At 43.8% G+C, this 17,044-nt stretch overlaps 1 protein-coding gene across 1 annotated transcript in view; it reads left to right on the top strand.

Moving 5' to 3' along the window:
- Positions 1-16,133, top strand: part of ANKRD13D (ankyrin repeat domain 13D) — a 30,914-nt gene extending 14,781 nt beyond the window's left edge. Inside the window, exons 7-15 of the mRNA XM_060772156.2 lie at positions 609-675; positions 834-915; positions 1,759-1,820; positions 2,387-2,517; positions 3,451-3,608; positions 5,966-6,127; positions 8,059-8,222; positions 8,460-8,539; positions 15,051-16,133. Coding sequence (XP_060628139.1) covers positions 609-675; positions 834-915; positions 1,759-1,820; positions 2,387-2,517; positions 3,451-3,608; positions 5,966-6,127; positions 8,059-8,222; positions 8,460-8,539; positions 15,051-15,327 — 1,183 coding nt within the window. The 3' untranslated portion in view covers positions 15,328-16,133. The remainder of the gene's footprint in view (positions 1-608; positions 676-833; positions 916-1,758; positions 1,821-2,386; positions 2,518-3,450; positions 3,609-5,965; positions 6,128-8,058; positions 8,223-8,459; positions 8,540-15,050) is intronic.
- Positions 16,134-17,044: the final 911 nt, after the last annotated feature.

Raw genomic sequence — 17,044 nt, 5'->3', positions numbered from 1 at the left:
TATAACTTGATGATGTTTCTATCCACCTCACTAACAGTTTTGCAAGGTTTTGACCCCACCATTAGTCATTTCACTCAGGTCAGTACAACTGAAAAGGCTGCTTTTTGGCAGCATTGCAAGTCAGAATCCTAGCTCTTCTCAGTGTCCAACCAGAGATGGGATTTCATATTAGTTACTGGAAAAAAAGCCACGGTGGCACAATGCGTTAAACCCTTGTGCTGGCTGAACTGCTGAACTGAAGGTCGGCGGTTCGAATCCGTGAGACAGAGTGAGCTTCAGTCTCTCAGCTCCAGCTTTCCATGCGGGGTCATGAGGGAAGCCTCCTGCAGGATGGTAAAACATCCAGGCATCCCCTGGGCAACGTCCCTGCAGACAGCCAGTTCTCTCACACGAGAAGCAACTTGCAGTGTTTCAAGTCGCTCCTGACATGATTTTAAAAACTGCAAAAAAGCTTCCCCCTTTCTTTACAGAGTTGATCTGTGAAGTGAGGACTTTGGGGTGGGAGTTTGGAAAAGCCCTTAGGAATATACCAGGCGAGAATCTGGCACTTAGAACCAAAATAGTTCCCAAATCCAAAATTAAAAGATTTGTTTCTCTCTCTCCTGCAGAAACAAGTCTGGCATCTGGGGCTGGCGCTCAGAGAAAATGGAAAACATCAGTGGTTATGAAGCCAAGGTACAACTTTTATTCAGGTGTTCCCTCCCTGTCCCTTGATAGCAAATTACCCAGCAGGAGCATTAGAACTCTCTGTGGCAAAATGTAGCACTGCTTCCAAAAGTGTGGCTTCTGTTGGGTGGGGTGAGGTAACACCAGTGACATTTATGCTTTTGCAGGTTTACAGTGCCAGCAACGTGGAGCTTGTTACCAAAACCCGCACTGAGCACCTGTCAGATCAGGACAAAACACGCAACAAAGGTAAACCATACCCAGACCCAATATGCTTGTGACACAAGGCTGGTTCAGGCAACATTCCCCCCACTCTTTTATTGATTCTTTCTCCTCAAAAACTTAACTAACTTGTATGTTATGTTCATCATTGGGCTAGGCCCAACTACCGTGGAAAACAGAAGAGACTTGTGTCCTGCCTCAATGGGGCAGTACTGGTATCTGTTTTCTTGCTCTAGGTTATAATTATAACTGTTTTGCTGTTTGGACACACATCTGTTAGCAAATGATCAGGATTAACTCTTTGTGTCAAGTGTTATCTCTAGTAGATCTCTTTCTAGTTTGTCTCTCCTCAGTATTTTTCCTTCATTTTACAGGCCTGTCTCATCTCCTTTGCTTACTTCTTACCCTACCACTCTCCCTGCCACTTCTATCACCATTTTTACCTCCTTCTCCTTCTTTTACAAAAACACAATATGACACAGCAAACGAGATATATGTTCTGGATTTCGTATCACAGTCAAACACTTCCCAAGCATTTAGGACTGTGTGGTGTATTTTCGGATGATGCGCACAGATCCTATTATTATTATTATTATTATTATTATTATTATTATTATTTATATCCTGCTTTTTCTCTCCATAAGCAGCTATAAAGAGACTTAAGAAGGCTTTTGCTTCCCTTCCCTCAGAGGAAATGGGATTTTTATGAGGGGTGGCAGTGATAACTGATGTCAAATTCCCATGCATATATACGTCCTAGCTCCTTTGTGCTACTACAAATAAGGCAGAAATGTTTCAGTTACACAAGATGAATACCCTATTAGGCAGCCTGAGACTTACTCTCTGGGATGTCATTTCTTCACCATCCAGGTTCCAAGACTCCATTCCAATCTTTCCTTGGAATTGCCCAGCAGCATGCTGCACAGAATGGGGTGAGTGACACGGTCCAGTCCTTTCTTTGCATGAGGCAAAGTCATGCTGATCTCATCAGACACACAGACAATGTGTAGAGGGTTGCAAAAACAAGGAAGATAGGCTGGAGTCAGGTGGAGAGACGGGGGTTACAGAATGTTAGTATGTAAATTACTGCAGGGCCCAGCATGATGTAGTGGTTGGAGCATTTGATAATTATAACTCTGGAGGTTAGGGTTGACCTGCCCACTCGACCATGGAAGCCCACTGGGTGACCTTATGCAAGTCACACTCTTTTAACCTCAGAAGAAGGTGAAAGTAGCCCCACTCTGAACAAATTTTGTCAAGAAAGCCCAATGATAGGGTCATCTCAGGATTGCCATAAGATGGAAATGAATTTAAGGTACACAACAGTATGGTGGAATCTCATGGGGAGTTTTTTTAAGAGGCTACATTGTGTATTCCTGCATGGGAAGGAGTTGCACTGGATGGCCCTTGTGTTGTCTTTCAACTCTGTGATTGTGTGAACAACAGTTATTGTTGGAATCCTTTCCATAAGGTCATCTTTGCCTCCCAACATTTGCAGGCCCCAGTTCTGCAGTCAGCCAGCCCCACCAACCCAACATCTATTACTCCCGAGGAATATTTTGACCCCAACTTCAATTTGGAATCCCGTAATATTGGCCGCCCTATTGAGATGTCAAACAAGGTGCAGAGGTGAGTGAGACTCAGGTATGGGGGGGGGGGGGGGTAGTGCTGCCTAAGCTGTGTGTGAGGGTCAGAAACAGGAAGAAGATGAATGCAAAATGTTGTCGAAGGCTTTCATGGCCAGAATCACTGGGTTGCTGTGAGTTTTCAGGGCTGTATGGCCATGTTCCAGAAGCATTCTCTCCTGATGTTTCACCCACATATGTATGTCAGACATCCTCAGAGATTGAGGGATCTGATGGAAACTAGGCAAGTGAGGTTTATATATCTGTGGAATATATATCAGAAACAATCAGGGCCAGCTAATCACCTCCCAACAAAAGATTCCCTCAGGCAGGAAGCAGCCAAGCCTTGAAGCTGCAAGGCTATTCTATGCTAATCAAGGTGGTAATTGCAGCATTTACACTTGATTCAAACAGACAAGAGTTATTTCTCCCACCCTGGACAGTCTACAGATATATAAACCTCACTTGCCTAGTTTCCAACAGACCTCACAACCTCTGAGGATGCCTGCCATAGATGTGGATAAAACATCAGGAGGATATGCTTCTGGAACATGGCCATATAGCATGAAGAACTCACAGCAACCCACTGATGCAAGTAAAGAAATTATGTCCTGCTGTACGGGACATAATATAATCATCATCATCATCATCATAACTTTATTTTTGTATCCCGCCACCATCTCCCCAAAGGGACTCAGGGCGGCTTACATGGGGACCAAGCCCAGCCAAACATAATTAAAACATGGAACAATAAAACAATAAAATACATTTAAGAACATCATAAAAACATAACCATCATAATCAACAAAAGGAATCAGTGAGCATGGCCACTGTCATGGGGAAGTACAATTTCCCAAGCCCTGGGTCTCTATGTTATGGGAAGTAGGAAGGAGGTGAATAGGTTTCCAGAAAGCCTGATGTATTTCTTATTTTCTAGGTTCAAGGCAACCCTTTGGCTCTGCGAGGACCACCCCCTCTCCCTGGTGGAGCAGGTGACCCCCATCATTGACCTGATGGCTATCAGCAATGCCCACTTTGCCAAGTTGCGAGACTTTATCACCCTGAAGTTGCCTCCTGGCTTTCCTGTCAAAATTGGTGAGAAATGCAAAGCAGAATGAGGGAGGGAGGGTGGCATTGAAATGGGAGTTGAACTGAATAGATGGTGGCTGGCAGAGAGCGAGTGAGGCAAGAGGTGATGATAAGGGGACTGTCAGCCTTTGTTGTAGAGAGGGGATTGATGGCTGCTAGTCGTGATAGCTGTGTTACTTTCAGAGTCGGAGGTGATGTGCCTCTGAATATCCGTTGCTAGGGAACGTGAGAGGGAGTGTGCTGCTGTGTTCACACCATGTGGGCCTCCCAGAGAAATCTGGTTGGCCACTGTGGAAACATGATGCTGAGGGTGATGAGAACTTGGGCCTGAGCCAGCAATGAGTGCTGTAGGGTTGTAGCTCAGCACTGGGCAACTGTGTTAATAACTGGGGCCAGTTTTCACCCCTACAGCCTTCTGGGTTGGCCGCATGAATGTGCCGCAGCAGATCTAGAGGTGATGTTATGTCATTTCTAGTTTCTTTGTCAGCTGAAATAAAACAATATTTTTAATGTTTTACCTGAGGCTTTCCCTTGACATTAAGTCTAGTCGTGTCCAACTCTGGGGGATGGTGCTCATCTCAGTTTCTAAGCTGAAGAGCTGGTGTTGTCCATAGACACCTCCAAAATCATGTGGCCAGCATTATTGCATGGCATGCCGTTACCTTCCCTATTGATCTACTCACATTCTCATGTTTTTGAACTGTTAGGTTGGCAGAAGCTGGGCCTAACAGCAGGAGTTGACCTCGCTGCTCGAATTTGAACTACCAACTTTTCAGTTGGCAAGTTCAGCAGCTCAGTGGTTTTACCTGCTGCAGCATTAGGGGCCAGGTATAACATTGTTAAAACAAGAGATAAAACACTATTAAAACACATACAACGATGAAATGCAGATTAAAAACACAACAAAATTGACTGGATAGTCCTGCCAGAAGAGTTGGATCTTTAGTTGTATCTTAAATTCTGACAACTGATCTATCAGTTGAATCTCTTCCAGCAGATCATTCCAAAGTCTTGGGAAGGTTGATTAAAAGGTCCTTTGGGTGACAGTTGCCAGTCCAGTTCTGTTTGTTTGTCATAAATGCCCCCCAAAGGACCGAAGTATTCTAAGGGATAGATCAGTGGTCCTCAAACTATGGCCCGAGGGCCAGATATGGCCCTCCAAGGTCATTTACCCGGCCCTCGCTGTGAGTCAACCTAAGTCTGAAACTTGAAAGCACACAACAACAACAATCTTTCTCATCAGCTAAAAGCAGGCCCAGAGTTCCCATTGAAATACTAGTAAGTTTATATTTGTTAGCATTGTTCTTCATTTTAATTGTTGTATTGTTTTAAAGTGTTTTTTGCACTACAAATAAGATATGTGCAGTGTGCATAGGAATTCATTTATGTTTTTTTCAAATTATAATCCGGCCCTCCAACAGTTTGAGGGACTGTGACCCGGCCCTCTGTTTAAAAAGTTTGAGGACCCCTGGGATAGATTGTACAGAAGAAGGCAATCCTGTAGGTAACTTGGACCCAAGTCAAGGGCTTTAAAGGTCAAAACCAACACTTTGTACTTTGCCCAGAAATTAATTGGCAACCGTGGAGTTATGAGCTTAATATTCTCATTCCTGGACGTTCCTGTAAGCAGTCTGGCTGCTGTGTTTTGAACTAACTGGAATTTCCGAACTTGATATAGAGCTTGCCCAATGTAAAGTGCATTGCAAAAGTCCCACCTTGAGGTTGCCAGCGCATGCACCACCACCTTTAGGTCCTCAAATTCTAGGAAAGGGCGCAACTGGCATAAACTCCTGACCATCACATTTACCTGGGCTGACATTTGGAGAGACGGATCCCGGAGAACTTCCAAGCTGCCAACACAGTCTTTCAGGGGGAGTGTAACCCCATCCAGAACTGGGTGACACACCTCCACTCCCAGATTAGGATCCTTGATGGCAAGCATCTCTTTGTCTGGATTCAGTTTCAATTTATTTTTCTTCATCCAGCCCATTACCGCCTCCAGGCATTAATTCAGAGGAAACACACTATCTTTAGCTAAAGCTGTTTTTGAAGGTGATGCAGTAGTAGAGGATAAAACCACCTCCTGGTACTGCATTGTGTGTGTGTTAGAAGACACTTAGGAGTTATTTTTCTACCAAAAACTTGTATTATGGTTCAGTAGGGTTTAGGGGATTCCAATGAGCTTGGGGGAGAGTATTAGAATGCTATTGGGGCCTACATATAGTCTGCAAGCCACAATTTCCCTACTCTATTCTTAGCAAGTTATGTAGGAAAAGACAACAGGGCTGAAAATGGAAGTTTGCTGTCCCTTATATTCCCCCATCTCCACCATTTGCTCCATATATTCTCCCTCTCGTTCCCAGAGATCCCCCTCTTCCATGTGCTGAATGCCCGTATCACTTTTAGCAACTTGTGTGGCTGTGATGAGCCACTCAGCTCTGTGCGAATCTGTACTCCCACCTCAACACCAGAGAACACCTCCGAGGAGCCAAGTGCCGGGGCAGAAGCAGCCAATAACACCAAAGGTAGGAGCAGAATGCCTCTGTCAGAGCTGTGCCTGGTTCATCCACCACATTCACAAATTGGGGGGGGGGGGGGGGGGGGGTTCAGGAAAAGAGAAGGGTGGGAAATGGGAAGACAAACAGGAAGGAACTTTTGCAGTTGAGAGAGCTAGGGAGGTATGCTGACTGATTTCTAGTGCAGTGGCACCTAATTCAAATTGCACTCTTTAGAAAGTGAGTGATGCAAAAGCAAGTGATTTCTAGGTAATTGATTTAAAAGGGGGCAATTCTGCCCCTTGTGGCCATATAGATAGTTTCTAGGACCGAACTTTTGCCTCCCTGATCTCAGCATATCTGGGGAGTGGTGATCAACACTGACTCAAAGGATCTTATTCTGGCATAGTGATATTTTCACCAAAGGTGAAAACATATGCATAGTGGAAATGTGAAGCATTAACGTGCCAGCAGAAAACAAAGCTAGCAAGAATTCCATTTGTTCTGATTGACCAGAACTAAATTGCAAATGGTTGAGACCAATCTATAGTGGTCTGAAAGCCACCAAGCATGCATATAAACAACTGCTGAGATAACACTTCATGCTTCTGATGAAGTGAGTTCTGGTCTCTTATTATGCCATAATAAATGTTTTAGTCTTTGAGAAAGAGGTAGCCATTTTTCTGCCTCTCAAACCCTCTAGGGCAGTGCTTCTCAGCCTGTGGGTCTCCAGATGTTTTGGCCTTCAACTCCTAGAAATCCTAACAGGTGATAAACTGGCTAGGATTTCTGGGAGTTGTAGTCCAAAACACCTGGGGACCCACAGGTTGAGAACCACTGCTCTAGGGGGCTGCACATACTGTCGTTCATTAAAAGAAACATTGGTGGCTAGAATTTCACTCCTGATTTTGAAACATTGATTTTTAAATAGTGCAGTTGGGTTATACAATTTATTTAAAAATGAAGTGCAGCTCCTCAATGCTTTTTTAAAAAACAGAGAAAAGGTGGTTTAGGGGAGTTTGGGTTTAGATTAGGTGCAACTTTGCTTTCCTATGGCATATGGCTGCACTATTGAAAATGGTGATCCATGGATTTGTGCCAATCCACAGCCCCCCTGCTATCGTTCTCTGGAGACTTTCTAGGAAAGAAAGAAGGGGGAAAAAAGTTGTAGGCAACAGATGCAAGCATGGCCCCAGCCTCTGGACTATTGGAGGTGGGATTACAGTCCCCCATCAGATAGCTTAGGAAACACCATTACATTGGATGCCTTTGGAATGAGAAACTGAATTTCTAAAGACAAGTTGCAGTCACTCCATTGTGAAAGCTTGTGTGCCTGTCCATCCACTTGAACTAAGAAATTTAAAGAGACCATGGAACAATGTTAGGTTAATTGGTTGGTTTTGAACATCATGTTTTTTGTTTCGATTTACTTTGCTTCAGGATCTTAATGAATTATAGTAATTTAGCTAGATGCTCTTCCCTTTCTGTTGATCAGCCTGAGAAGAATTAACTGTGCTAGTGTGTTGGCATCTTCTTTCTTCCTGGGGAGGATCAACACATCTTCTCTTAGGAATACACAGCAGTAACATTTATTTTAGATGGGAAAAGTCAGTGTGATACAGTATTTTGAGTGTTGAAATAGGACTTGAGAGACCAGGATTCGAATCCCCACTCGGCTTTGGAAACCGATGGGTTACCCTGAGGAAATTACCCTCTTTAAGTCCGAGAGGAGGGCAATGATTAATTTCTTCTGACTAAATCTTGCCAAGAAAACACAGTATGGTTTTTCCATGAGTAGAAAATGACTTGAAAGCAAACAAGGACTTTAGATGTTGGGGTGGGAAAGGAAATGAAGCAGGACTAAAGAAAGGGATTCGTTTTTGGTGTTGCAGGAGACTTTTTAAAAAATAAATTGTCAGCACTCATGCTCACTATTGTGTTTCCTTTCTTCTTGGACCCAGTGTACCCTTTCCCCTGTGAGGTGGACCCATCGGTATTTGAGGTGCCTCAAGGCTACACAATGCTGGGTGCAGGTCGTACAGAGCCTATGAGGGATGAAGATGATGACTTACTCCAGTTTGCCATTCAGCAGAGCCTTTTGGATGCTGGTACAGAGACAGACCAGGTGAGAGGAAAGGAACAGTGGTGATCCAGACCCATTTAGCAGGACCAGTTGGTTTTTGCACACAGAAGAAGCAGTGGAATCTGAGGCAAAGATAGCTTGGCCTGTTCAGTGGCATCCTAGAAAGTCCATGACTCAGTGAATTCTTCCTAGCCCAAAGTTGTTATCTATGGCTGCAGGGCCAGTCCTTTCTCTCTTTCTGTGTTTTTGTGTGTTCACTCTTGTATGTTATACTACCAGGTCACTATCTGGGAAGCTCTGACCAACACAAGACCAGGATCCAATCCTCCATCCTACGACGAGGAACTACAGTTGGAGCGGTGAGTATTTATCTCATAACAATACTGTGGGTTCAGTGTTGCACTCTGTACAATATCAATACAGTTTTGCACTCAATGCAGCTGCACTCCAAGTTGCTGCTTATACAGTTTTAGCTGATGGCTCAATTTCATGGAGTGAAATGCAATACATTGCAATTCTCATATCTTTGGGGGATACATTCCAACCCAACCCCCCCCCCCCCCAAGGATATCTGAAACTGGATAATGGCAAATCCTGTATTTGTCTATACTTTGTGATTTTAATGCTATATCAAGATATTTTAATTCTTTATTTTAATTTTAAATGTCTGTTTATGTACTATGTTTAATATGATTTTAAGGTTTAAATTATAGTTACATGTTATCATTTTAGTTATTATTCTTTATTTTGTGTATATTTTGGTATTGAATTTTGCCATTACTTATTGTGCACCACTTTGAGTTTCCCAAGGGAGAGAAAAGCAGAATAAATGCAGAAAATCAATAAAATAAATAACAATAATATTTGAGCTGGAAGCATACCATAGAATAGTACTGCGGGACCCAGAGAGACCCGCAAACACTTGCATGTGAAATAATTTTTGGAGCATGGATACATGAAATTGGATATTGAATTGATAGATATGGAGGTCTGACTATATTTTGAAGCGAGAAGCATATTTCTGTGTTGCAAAATAATGCAAATGTGTTGCAGTAGGTATTTTCTTTTTCTAGTGTGGATGAAAGTGGAGAGGCGTACATTGTCTAAGTGTGCACTTCTTATCTGGAATGTATATGAATGCTGATATTAAAACTTGTAAAAATTGTAAAATTCTGCTGCTAAGTCAAGAAGAAGCCATGGTTAAGTTGATTCAAACTTTTTAGAACTGTGTATTCAGTTAAGCATTGGAGCCTTGGTGGGGCATTTTATAACTGTGCTCATTCCTTATGAATTCATTATTTATATATTTTGCAAGCACAGGACTTTGTGTGTTGGGTATGAAATTGGGCTGTGCCTGACTGAACACTACAATCAAATCCCTAACAGCCTTTAAAATGTGAAGTGAGGTATATTGGAAACTGAGCAAGGGAGGTTTATATATATGTGGATTAATTGCAACATTCACACTTGCCTCCAACAGACAAGAGTTCTTTCTCTTACCCTGGACCTTCCAGCCCAGAAAACTCACAGCAACCCAATCATTGGATGTTTTTTTTTTTTGCTAGAAATAAAATTTCTGTGCAGTGGAGTGCGTGGGATACACATGGATTTAAATTCAGCCACACATATATATATACGATGCACTCCTTTCCCTACTCACAGCTCCTCTCCCGATAGTTAGTCTTGCCAGATCTGTCTTGCAATAAGGGCAAGTGGATCCAAAGTGAATCACCCTGTTAAACTTCCTTTGCATTTCTAATAAAACTATACACACGCTGGTGAGGAAGGGAGGTCACTGTAAGGAAAATTTAAAAAGCTTGCAAGACTTAGCAAAGAACCTTCAGAAATGTTTCATGGGGAGCCAGAGGCTAATTCACTTCTTTGGGATTTGAATTGGTATCATAAGGCATATCTCCTGACTCGTACAAAGAACTGGCAAACACAGTCTAATTCAGATATCCCTCCTTGGGCAACTCCCTTGAAGCTTCTTTTTGGATGGCCTGCCTTTGATCGTGTTCACTTAAGGAAGAAAGACATGGTACACCCTGTGGTCTCTACTGCCTAGATGGGTTGATCTACAGTGTCTCTATAAGGTCATGCTAAGTTTAGGTCTTTGTTGTTGTTAGTTAACTTCAGGTTAGTTGCAACTTATGATGACCTTATGAATGAGAGACCCCTTAGGTCCCTCAACAGAATCAGGGCCATGGCTTCCCAAATTCAGTTCATCTACTTGGCATGCGATCCTCCTCTTTTTCTACTGCCTTCCACCATACCAAACATTATTACCTTTCCTACAGTCCTGCCAATTTATTTGTCTTTTTAGTATCCATAGAATCGCCTCCAGCACCACTTCTCAAGTGAGTTGATGTTCTTCCAATAGGGTTTCTTCATTCCCCACCCCCTTAGACAATAAAAATACTGCAACATGAATTATCCTCACTTTTGCATTCTTTCATATTTTATACATATTTGCACTTGAGTCCTTGAGTCCCTTCAGGGAGACAGAGACGGTATATAAATAAAGATGATGATGATGATGATTATTATTATATTACTTGAGGATCTCGTCTAGTTCTTTCACAGCTATCCTCATTTAAAGATTATCAGATAACCTATGGAAGAAATGAGTTAATTATGGAGTTGTCCTTTGGACCAGTTGATTAGACCAATTATTTTGTCTATTTCAATATGGCAATGTACTTATCAGTTACCCACAGGTGAACTCTGGCAATATTTACAATGGTAACACCTTTTGATACATTGGATCACCAGTGCTGTGTGCCTCAGCCACCCTTATTGTATTGGGAACAATCATATATTAAGAGAAACTGAAGTCAATTAGTCTCATTTATAATGTTTACTGGAATTTTTATATAAAGAAAGTTACAGCTGAGTGCATCAAAGAGATCGTTCTATTCAAAGTACCCAGTGAAAATTTGCCTTAGGTTCAGTATCTGAAATGTCTTTAGATCTAAAATTATGTTTTAGATCTAAGTTAAATCATCCAGCAAAAATGAATGTTTTAAGTTTTATTGGGTGGCATTGCATCTGTTTCTTCTAAAGCTTGATGTAATGTAAGGCAGACAATACTTTCTTGCAATATATAAAGTTACTGTGTTCACTGGTTGCTCTTTTTCCGATTGGCTGTCTTGGAGCGTATGAATTAATTACAAAAAAATTAGCATTATTTAAATTATTTTCCTGCAATGTGGAATTGAACTAAGGGCCAATGTTGTTGGGTCCACTATGGTTTCACAGTTGCAAAACATTTACACTCCAAGGTTGGAATAACAAGTATTCACCATCTATTGCTGAATGCTTAGAATGATCTTAACACTTTAGCTACACATACAATATATGTGTGCTATTCCGATACCAGTTTCAAGATAATGTCTTTGGAAATAGGGTTAATTCATATCAATATATATAAGCTTAACCCTTGTTTATATCCTATGTAGTTCCCTTTACCTTTTATAAGTCAGATTTTTAAATATGTTTTAAAAAGCAACATTTCTTTAAGAACATAAGAAAATGTCCTCCATTGAATGGGATAGGTCAGTGGTTCTCAACCTGTGGGTGAGTCCCCAGGTGTTTTTGGCCTATAAATCCCAGAAATCCCAGCCAGTTTACCAGCTGTTAAGATTTCTGGGAGTTGAAGGCCGAAACGTCTGGGGACCCACAGGCTGAGAACCACTGGGATAGATTATCTATCTTAGCCCATCACGGGCCCTCTGACTGTTAGCAGCTACTCTCCAGAGTTCTTTTCTATCTGGAAACCTTTGGTATTTCCTGGTAGTCTCCAACCCAAGTACTACTACTACTACTACTAGTAGTAGTAGCAATTCGGCCACGCGCTGTGAAGCATTTGCTCGGTTCTTTGCAGACAAAGTCGCTTTGATCCGCTCTGGGCTGGACACCACATTAAATGCAGTCTCTGTGGATGTGACACGAGCGCCTGCTTGTCCTATTTTGTTGGATTCTTTTCAGTTTGTGAAGCCCGAGGATGTGGACAAGATACTTGGAGGAATGAGGCCCACCACGTCCATCCTAGACCCCTGCCCATCCTGGCTTCTGAGGGAGGCCAGAGGGGGATTGGCTGAGTGGGTAACGGTGGTGGTTAATGCCTCCCTTCGGGAAGGCAAGATTCCAGCGAGCCTAAAACAGGCTATTATAAAGCCGCTGTTGAAGAAACCATCACTGGACCCCACTAAATTCGACAACTTTCGGCCTGTTTCCAATCTCCCCTTTTTGGGCAAAGTCATGGAAAGCGTGGTGGCTTCACAACTCCAGGTACTCTTGAGAGACACGGATTATCTGGATCCGGCACAGTCTGGTTTCAGACCGGGACATGGTACCGAGACGGTCTTGGTCGCCTTAGTGGATGATCTGCGCCGGGAGCTAGACAGGGGGAGTGTGTCCCTGTTGGTGCTCCTGGACCTCTCAGCGGCCTTCGATACCGTCGACCACGGTATCCTTCTGGGGCGCCTTGCGGAAGTGGGTCTTGGGGGCACTGCTCTACAGTGGCTCCAGTCATTTCTGGAAGGCCGTACCCAGAAGGTGTTATTGGGGGACTCCTGTTCAACTCCACAGCCGTTGACCTGTGGGGTTCCTCAGGGTTCTATATTGTCCCCCATGCTGTTTAATATCTACATGAAGCCGCTGGGTGAGATCATCCGGAGTTTCGGGGTGCGGTGTCATCTGTACGCAGATGATGTCCAGCTCTGTCACTCCTTCCCACCTGCTACTAAGGAGGCTGTCGAAGTCCTGAACCGGTGCCTGGCCGCTGTAATGGTCTGGATGAGGGCGAACAAACTGAAATTAAATCCAGACAAGACAGAGGTACTCCTGGTCAGTCGCAAGGCCGAGCAGGGTATAGGGTTACAGCCTGTGCTGGATGGGGTCGCACTCCCCTTGAAGGCGCAGGTTCGCAGCTTGGGTGTGACCCTGGACTCATCGTTGAGCCTGGACCCCCAGGTTTCAGCGGTGACCAGGGGAGCATTTGCACAGCTTCGGCTTGTGCGCCAGCTGCGCCCGTACCTTGGGAAGTCTGACTTGGCCACGGTGGTACATGCTCTGGTCACATCCCGTCTTGACTACTGCAACGCTCTCTACGTGGGGCTGCCCTTAAAGACGGCCCGGAAGCTGCAGCTAGTCCAGCGCGCGGCAGCCATGTTGTTAACAGGAGCAGGACGCAGGGAGCATACAACGCCCTTGCTGTTCCAGCTCCACTGGCTGCCGATTTGCTACCGGGCCCAATTTAAGGTGCTGGTGTTAACCTACAAAGCCCTAAACGGTTCCGGCCCAAAATACCTTGCGAACCGCATCTCGGCCTACGAGCCCACGAGGACCTTGAGATCATCTGGGGAGGCCCTTCTCTCGATCCCGCCTGCCTCACAGGCACGTCTGGCGGGGACGAGAGAGAGGGCCTTCTCGGTGGTGGCCCCCCGGCTGTGGAACTCCCTCCCTGCTGATGTCAGACAGGCCCCCTCCCTCATGGCCTTTCGTAAGGGCCTGAAGACTTGGCTCTTCGAGCAGGCTTTCAACTAAGTGCTATGCTACGGGTAATGACAACCGGATTGAACTACGACGACGAGATTGACTATGATTCCATAAATATGACGGAGCGGATTTTTAGTATAAGTTGATGTATGTATTAGTGATGTTAATTGTTGTTTGATTCTTTTGTAAAGTGTCTTTTTTTGTACTGTACGCCGCCGCGAGTCGCCCTAGGGCTGAGAGCGGCGGCTAACAAATGCAAGAAATAAATAAATACTAATAATAATAATAATAAACAACTTTATTTATATACCACCCTATCTCCCCAAGGGAACTCAGGGTGGCTTCCAACATATAAGGCAAAACATTCAATTGCCAAAAAGGAAAACAATACAGACAAATTAAAATTAAAATAAACATCATAAAACATATAATTGTTTGTTAATTGTTAATTAAAACATACATAAAAGGAGACCCCTCACCCAGCACCAACTGTCGCTCTGGGCCAGAGTGAAGAGAGAGGGGGCCAGGGGACAGTTCCAGCTTTTCTCCTGTGCTATTCTAATAATATAATATAATATAATATAATATATATACATATAATATTTATAATATTATAATGTAATGCAATATAATAATAATAATAATAATAATAATAATAATAATAATAATAATATGATATTATAATTACATATTTATATTACATGGAATATTACTAATAATATTACGATATAGTGGTATGGTGCAATATAGCAATATTTAATGCTGATATTGTACTATGCTAATAATATAATATATTGTATGTAATATATACCTTGTAAGCCGCTCCGAGTCCCCTTTGGGGTGAGAAGGCTGGCATATAAATGTTGTAAAGAAACAAATAAATAAATAAATAAAAATTAAAAACCGATTTCATTATAGCTCCATCAGACAGGTTCAAAATACCAGTGACCAGAATTACAAAGTGGACACAACCAACTATAAAAGGGCTGAGCAAGGGTTAGTGCAACAGTGTATCATAGGGCCAGGGAAGTGCTGAACAGAGTACTATCTAACGACCCAGGGACTGATCATTCTAAAAAACCTGCTGAAACAACCTCCTTAGATTCTGAAGTCAGACCATATCAAGGATGGAATGGTTAAGATTACATATAATCTCTGTATTTTCACTGCCAGTCAGCAGTGATATGAGGAAAAACCAATTCAGCCTGGGTGATTAGACTGTTAGGCAAGAGTGCTAAATGGTGGGGAGAAATGTTTGAAGGTGGGCTGGATGGAGCACGCCCGCCTTCAAACAGTGTGTCTAGGCAACTGTTTGCTGATGCCTGTTTCTTACTCTCTCCCCCCCCCCCCCCCCCCGGCCTTTCCTCTCAGGGCTATCCAGGAGAGCATGTTCCTTCAGTCGGGGCCAGGTGTGGGCACAGCAGAGACGGGAGGTGGAAATGGCGGCCCTCCACCTGAAGACAGCCCAGTTCTCAGCAACAATGGAGGTGGCTCCTCAGCCTTGCCCCCGCCCTACCCCAGCTTTGATGAGCAGCTGCGCTTGGCCATGGAGTTGTCCTCAAGGGAGCAGGCGGAAATGGAGCGCCGGCGCCAGGAGGAAGACGAGGAGCTGCAGCGCATCCTCCAGCTCTCCCTGACGGAGAAGTAGCATTCCAGCCTGCCAGCAAAGGGGCCCCTAGCCTCCCTCAAGCCTTGCGCCTCCCGGCCCAACTGTCCTGGCCATCATTGTATTTTTAAAATCTCTCTGGGGTGGGGGTGGGATTCCATGCTTTGCCCCTTTCCTGCTCGGGACAGGCAGGACATGAGAAGATAGCACCTTCGACATTTCCCAGGACTCACTTGGTTCCATCCTCCGGTATTATTTCTTGTAATTTTTTAAAAATTGCTTTATATCCTCATTCTTCACTGAGGAGATGTTTTATACAGCATAGAGAGGTGGGGTGGGGAGAGAAGAAGCAGCGGCAGCCGAGAGAAAAGAAGCTGAAAAAGAGGAAGAAGTCAAGGAAATTCTTATCACTCAGCATGAGTGTGACATTTTAAAAGACTGAAATAAGCGCACGCTTTCTCTCTCCTTGCACAAGGGGGCTTTGCCTGCTAGTGATGGAGCCACAGAGGGGGCAGGTTGAGTTTTGAACCACGATGCATTGATGTTTGCAGTGAGACCTGAAGCCAGGCTCAAGTGTGATGAATAATTTTTCAGCCCCCATTGCCCCTTCCCTCTTCATTGTGAGCTGCTGCTCAACCCACCCCCATGTTTAATTTATTTTATTTATATCTCTGAAGATATATACAGAAAAAGGGGAGTGGGAAGTGGTGTATTTTTTTTAACTGAACCCAGTGGGTCTAAAGGGAACAGCTGTGCCCAATCTGGAGCAGCTTTCTCCTGTCGTCTGGGGACCAGGAACAAGGGGCTCTGGGCAGCAGGAACTACTAAATAAAACTAAGAAACCAGCATTTGCTCTTTTGTGGTCTCCCTCCATTTCTTCTTTTTTGTTCTCCAATTACAGACAGTAGCATAAGCTGCTGGGATTTCAGTGGTTCTGCTCACAATATTTCATGCAAATTATGAAACAAGCTGATTTATTGCCAGGAAGGGCAACTTGTGGTCCTCAAGTTGTTGACATCCAATTACCATTAGCCTCATGGAAAAGGAGGTCCTCAAGAGCCCACATTTGCACATTCCCAGGATTTTGAGTACTGTGGATTCTTGTCACACCTCAGGGTAAAAACACCTTGCTTAAGGCACCAAAGAACACACCAGCAGTAGTCTTTATGGTTTATTAAAATAAAGGATAAAAGTTTAAAAGGAAAAAGTATATTTCAAAATATCAATCCAAGGTAACATAGGCAAATAAGATCCATGAAGACACAGGCAAGGCAAAGTCCCATGAGAACATGACCAAGTCCTGAAACATGAACATGAAAGCTGCAAGATAAATCGAAAGTCTCTTGAATGAAGCGGGAAGTTGCTCTGACACTGAGGCATGTTCAAACAGCCTATTTAATACTCTTTGGGCAACATGAAGGCGTTTCTATGGCCCCAAGCCTCCCTCTCTCACCTGCTGGCAATCCTGACACTCCTTCTGATCTTAAATTCCAACTGATCAGCTCTATCTAAACCTCTGGCTCCATCAAGGTCAATTTCCTCGTTAGTGCTTTTCCCCTCATTATCAGCCTGAGAACTATCTGGCTGAGAACCGTCCTCCACCTGGCTCTCAGTAGTTTCACTTTTCCCAGCGCCATCCCTTGCTGTGGGAAACAACTGAACTTCCGCCCCCCGTTCCTGGTCTTCTTCGTCTAACACAGGGACATCATAACTTTGCACCTGACTGTGTATCTGCAACCCATCATCCCCATCAGAATCA

Source organism: Anolis sagrei, chromosome 1 (assembly GCF_037176765.1).
Source record: "Anolis sagrei isolate rAnoSag1 chromosome 1, rAnoSag1.mat, whole genome shotgun sequence".
Lineage (NCBI taxonomy): Eukaryota > Metazoa > Chordata > Lepidosauria > Squamata > Dactyloidae > Anolis > Anolis sagrei.
Note: the sequence above shows the minus strand (reverse complement) of the source record. Positions and strands in the feature narration are given on the sequence as shown.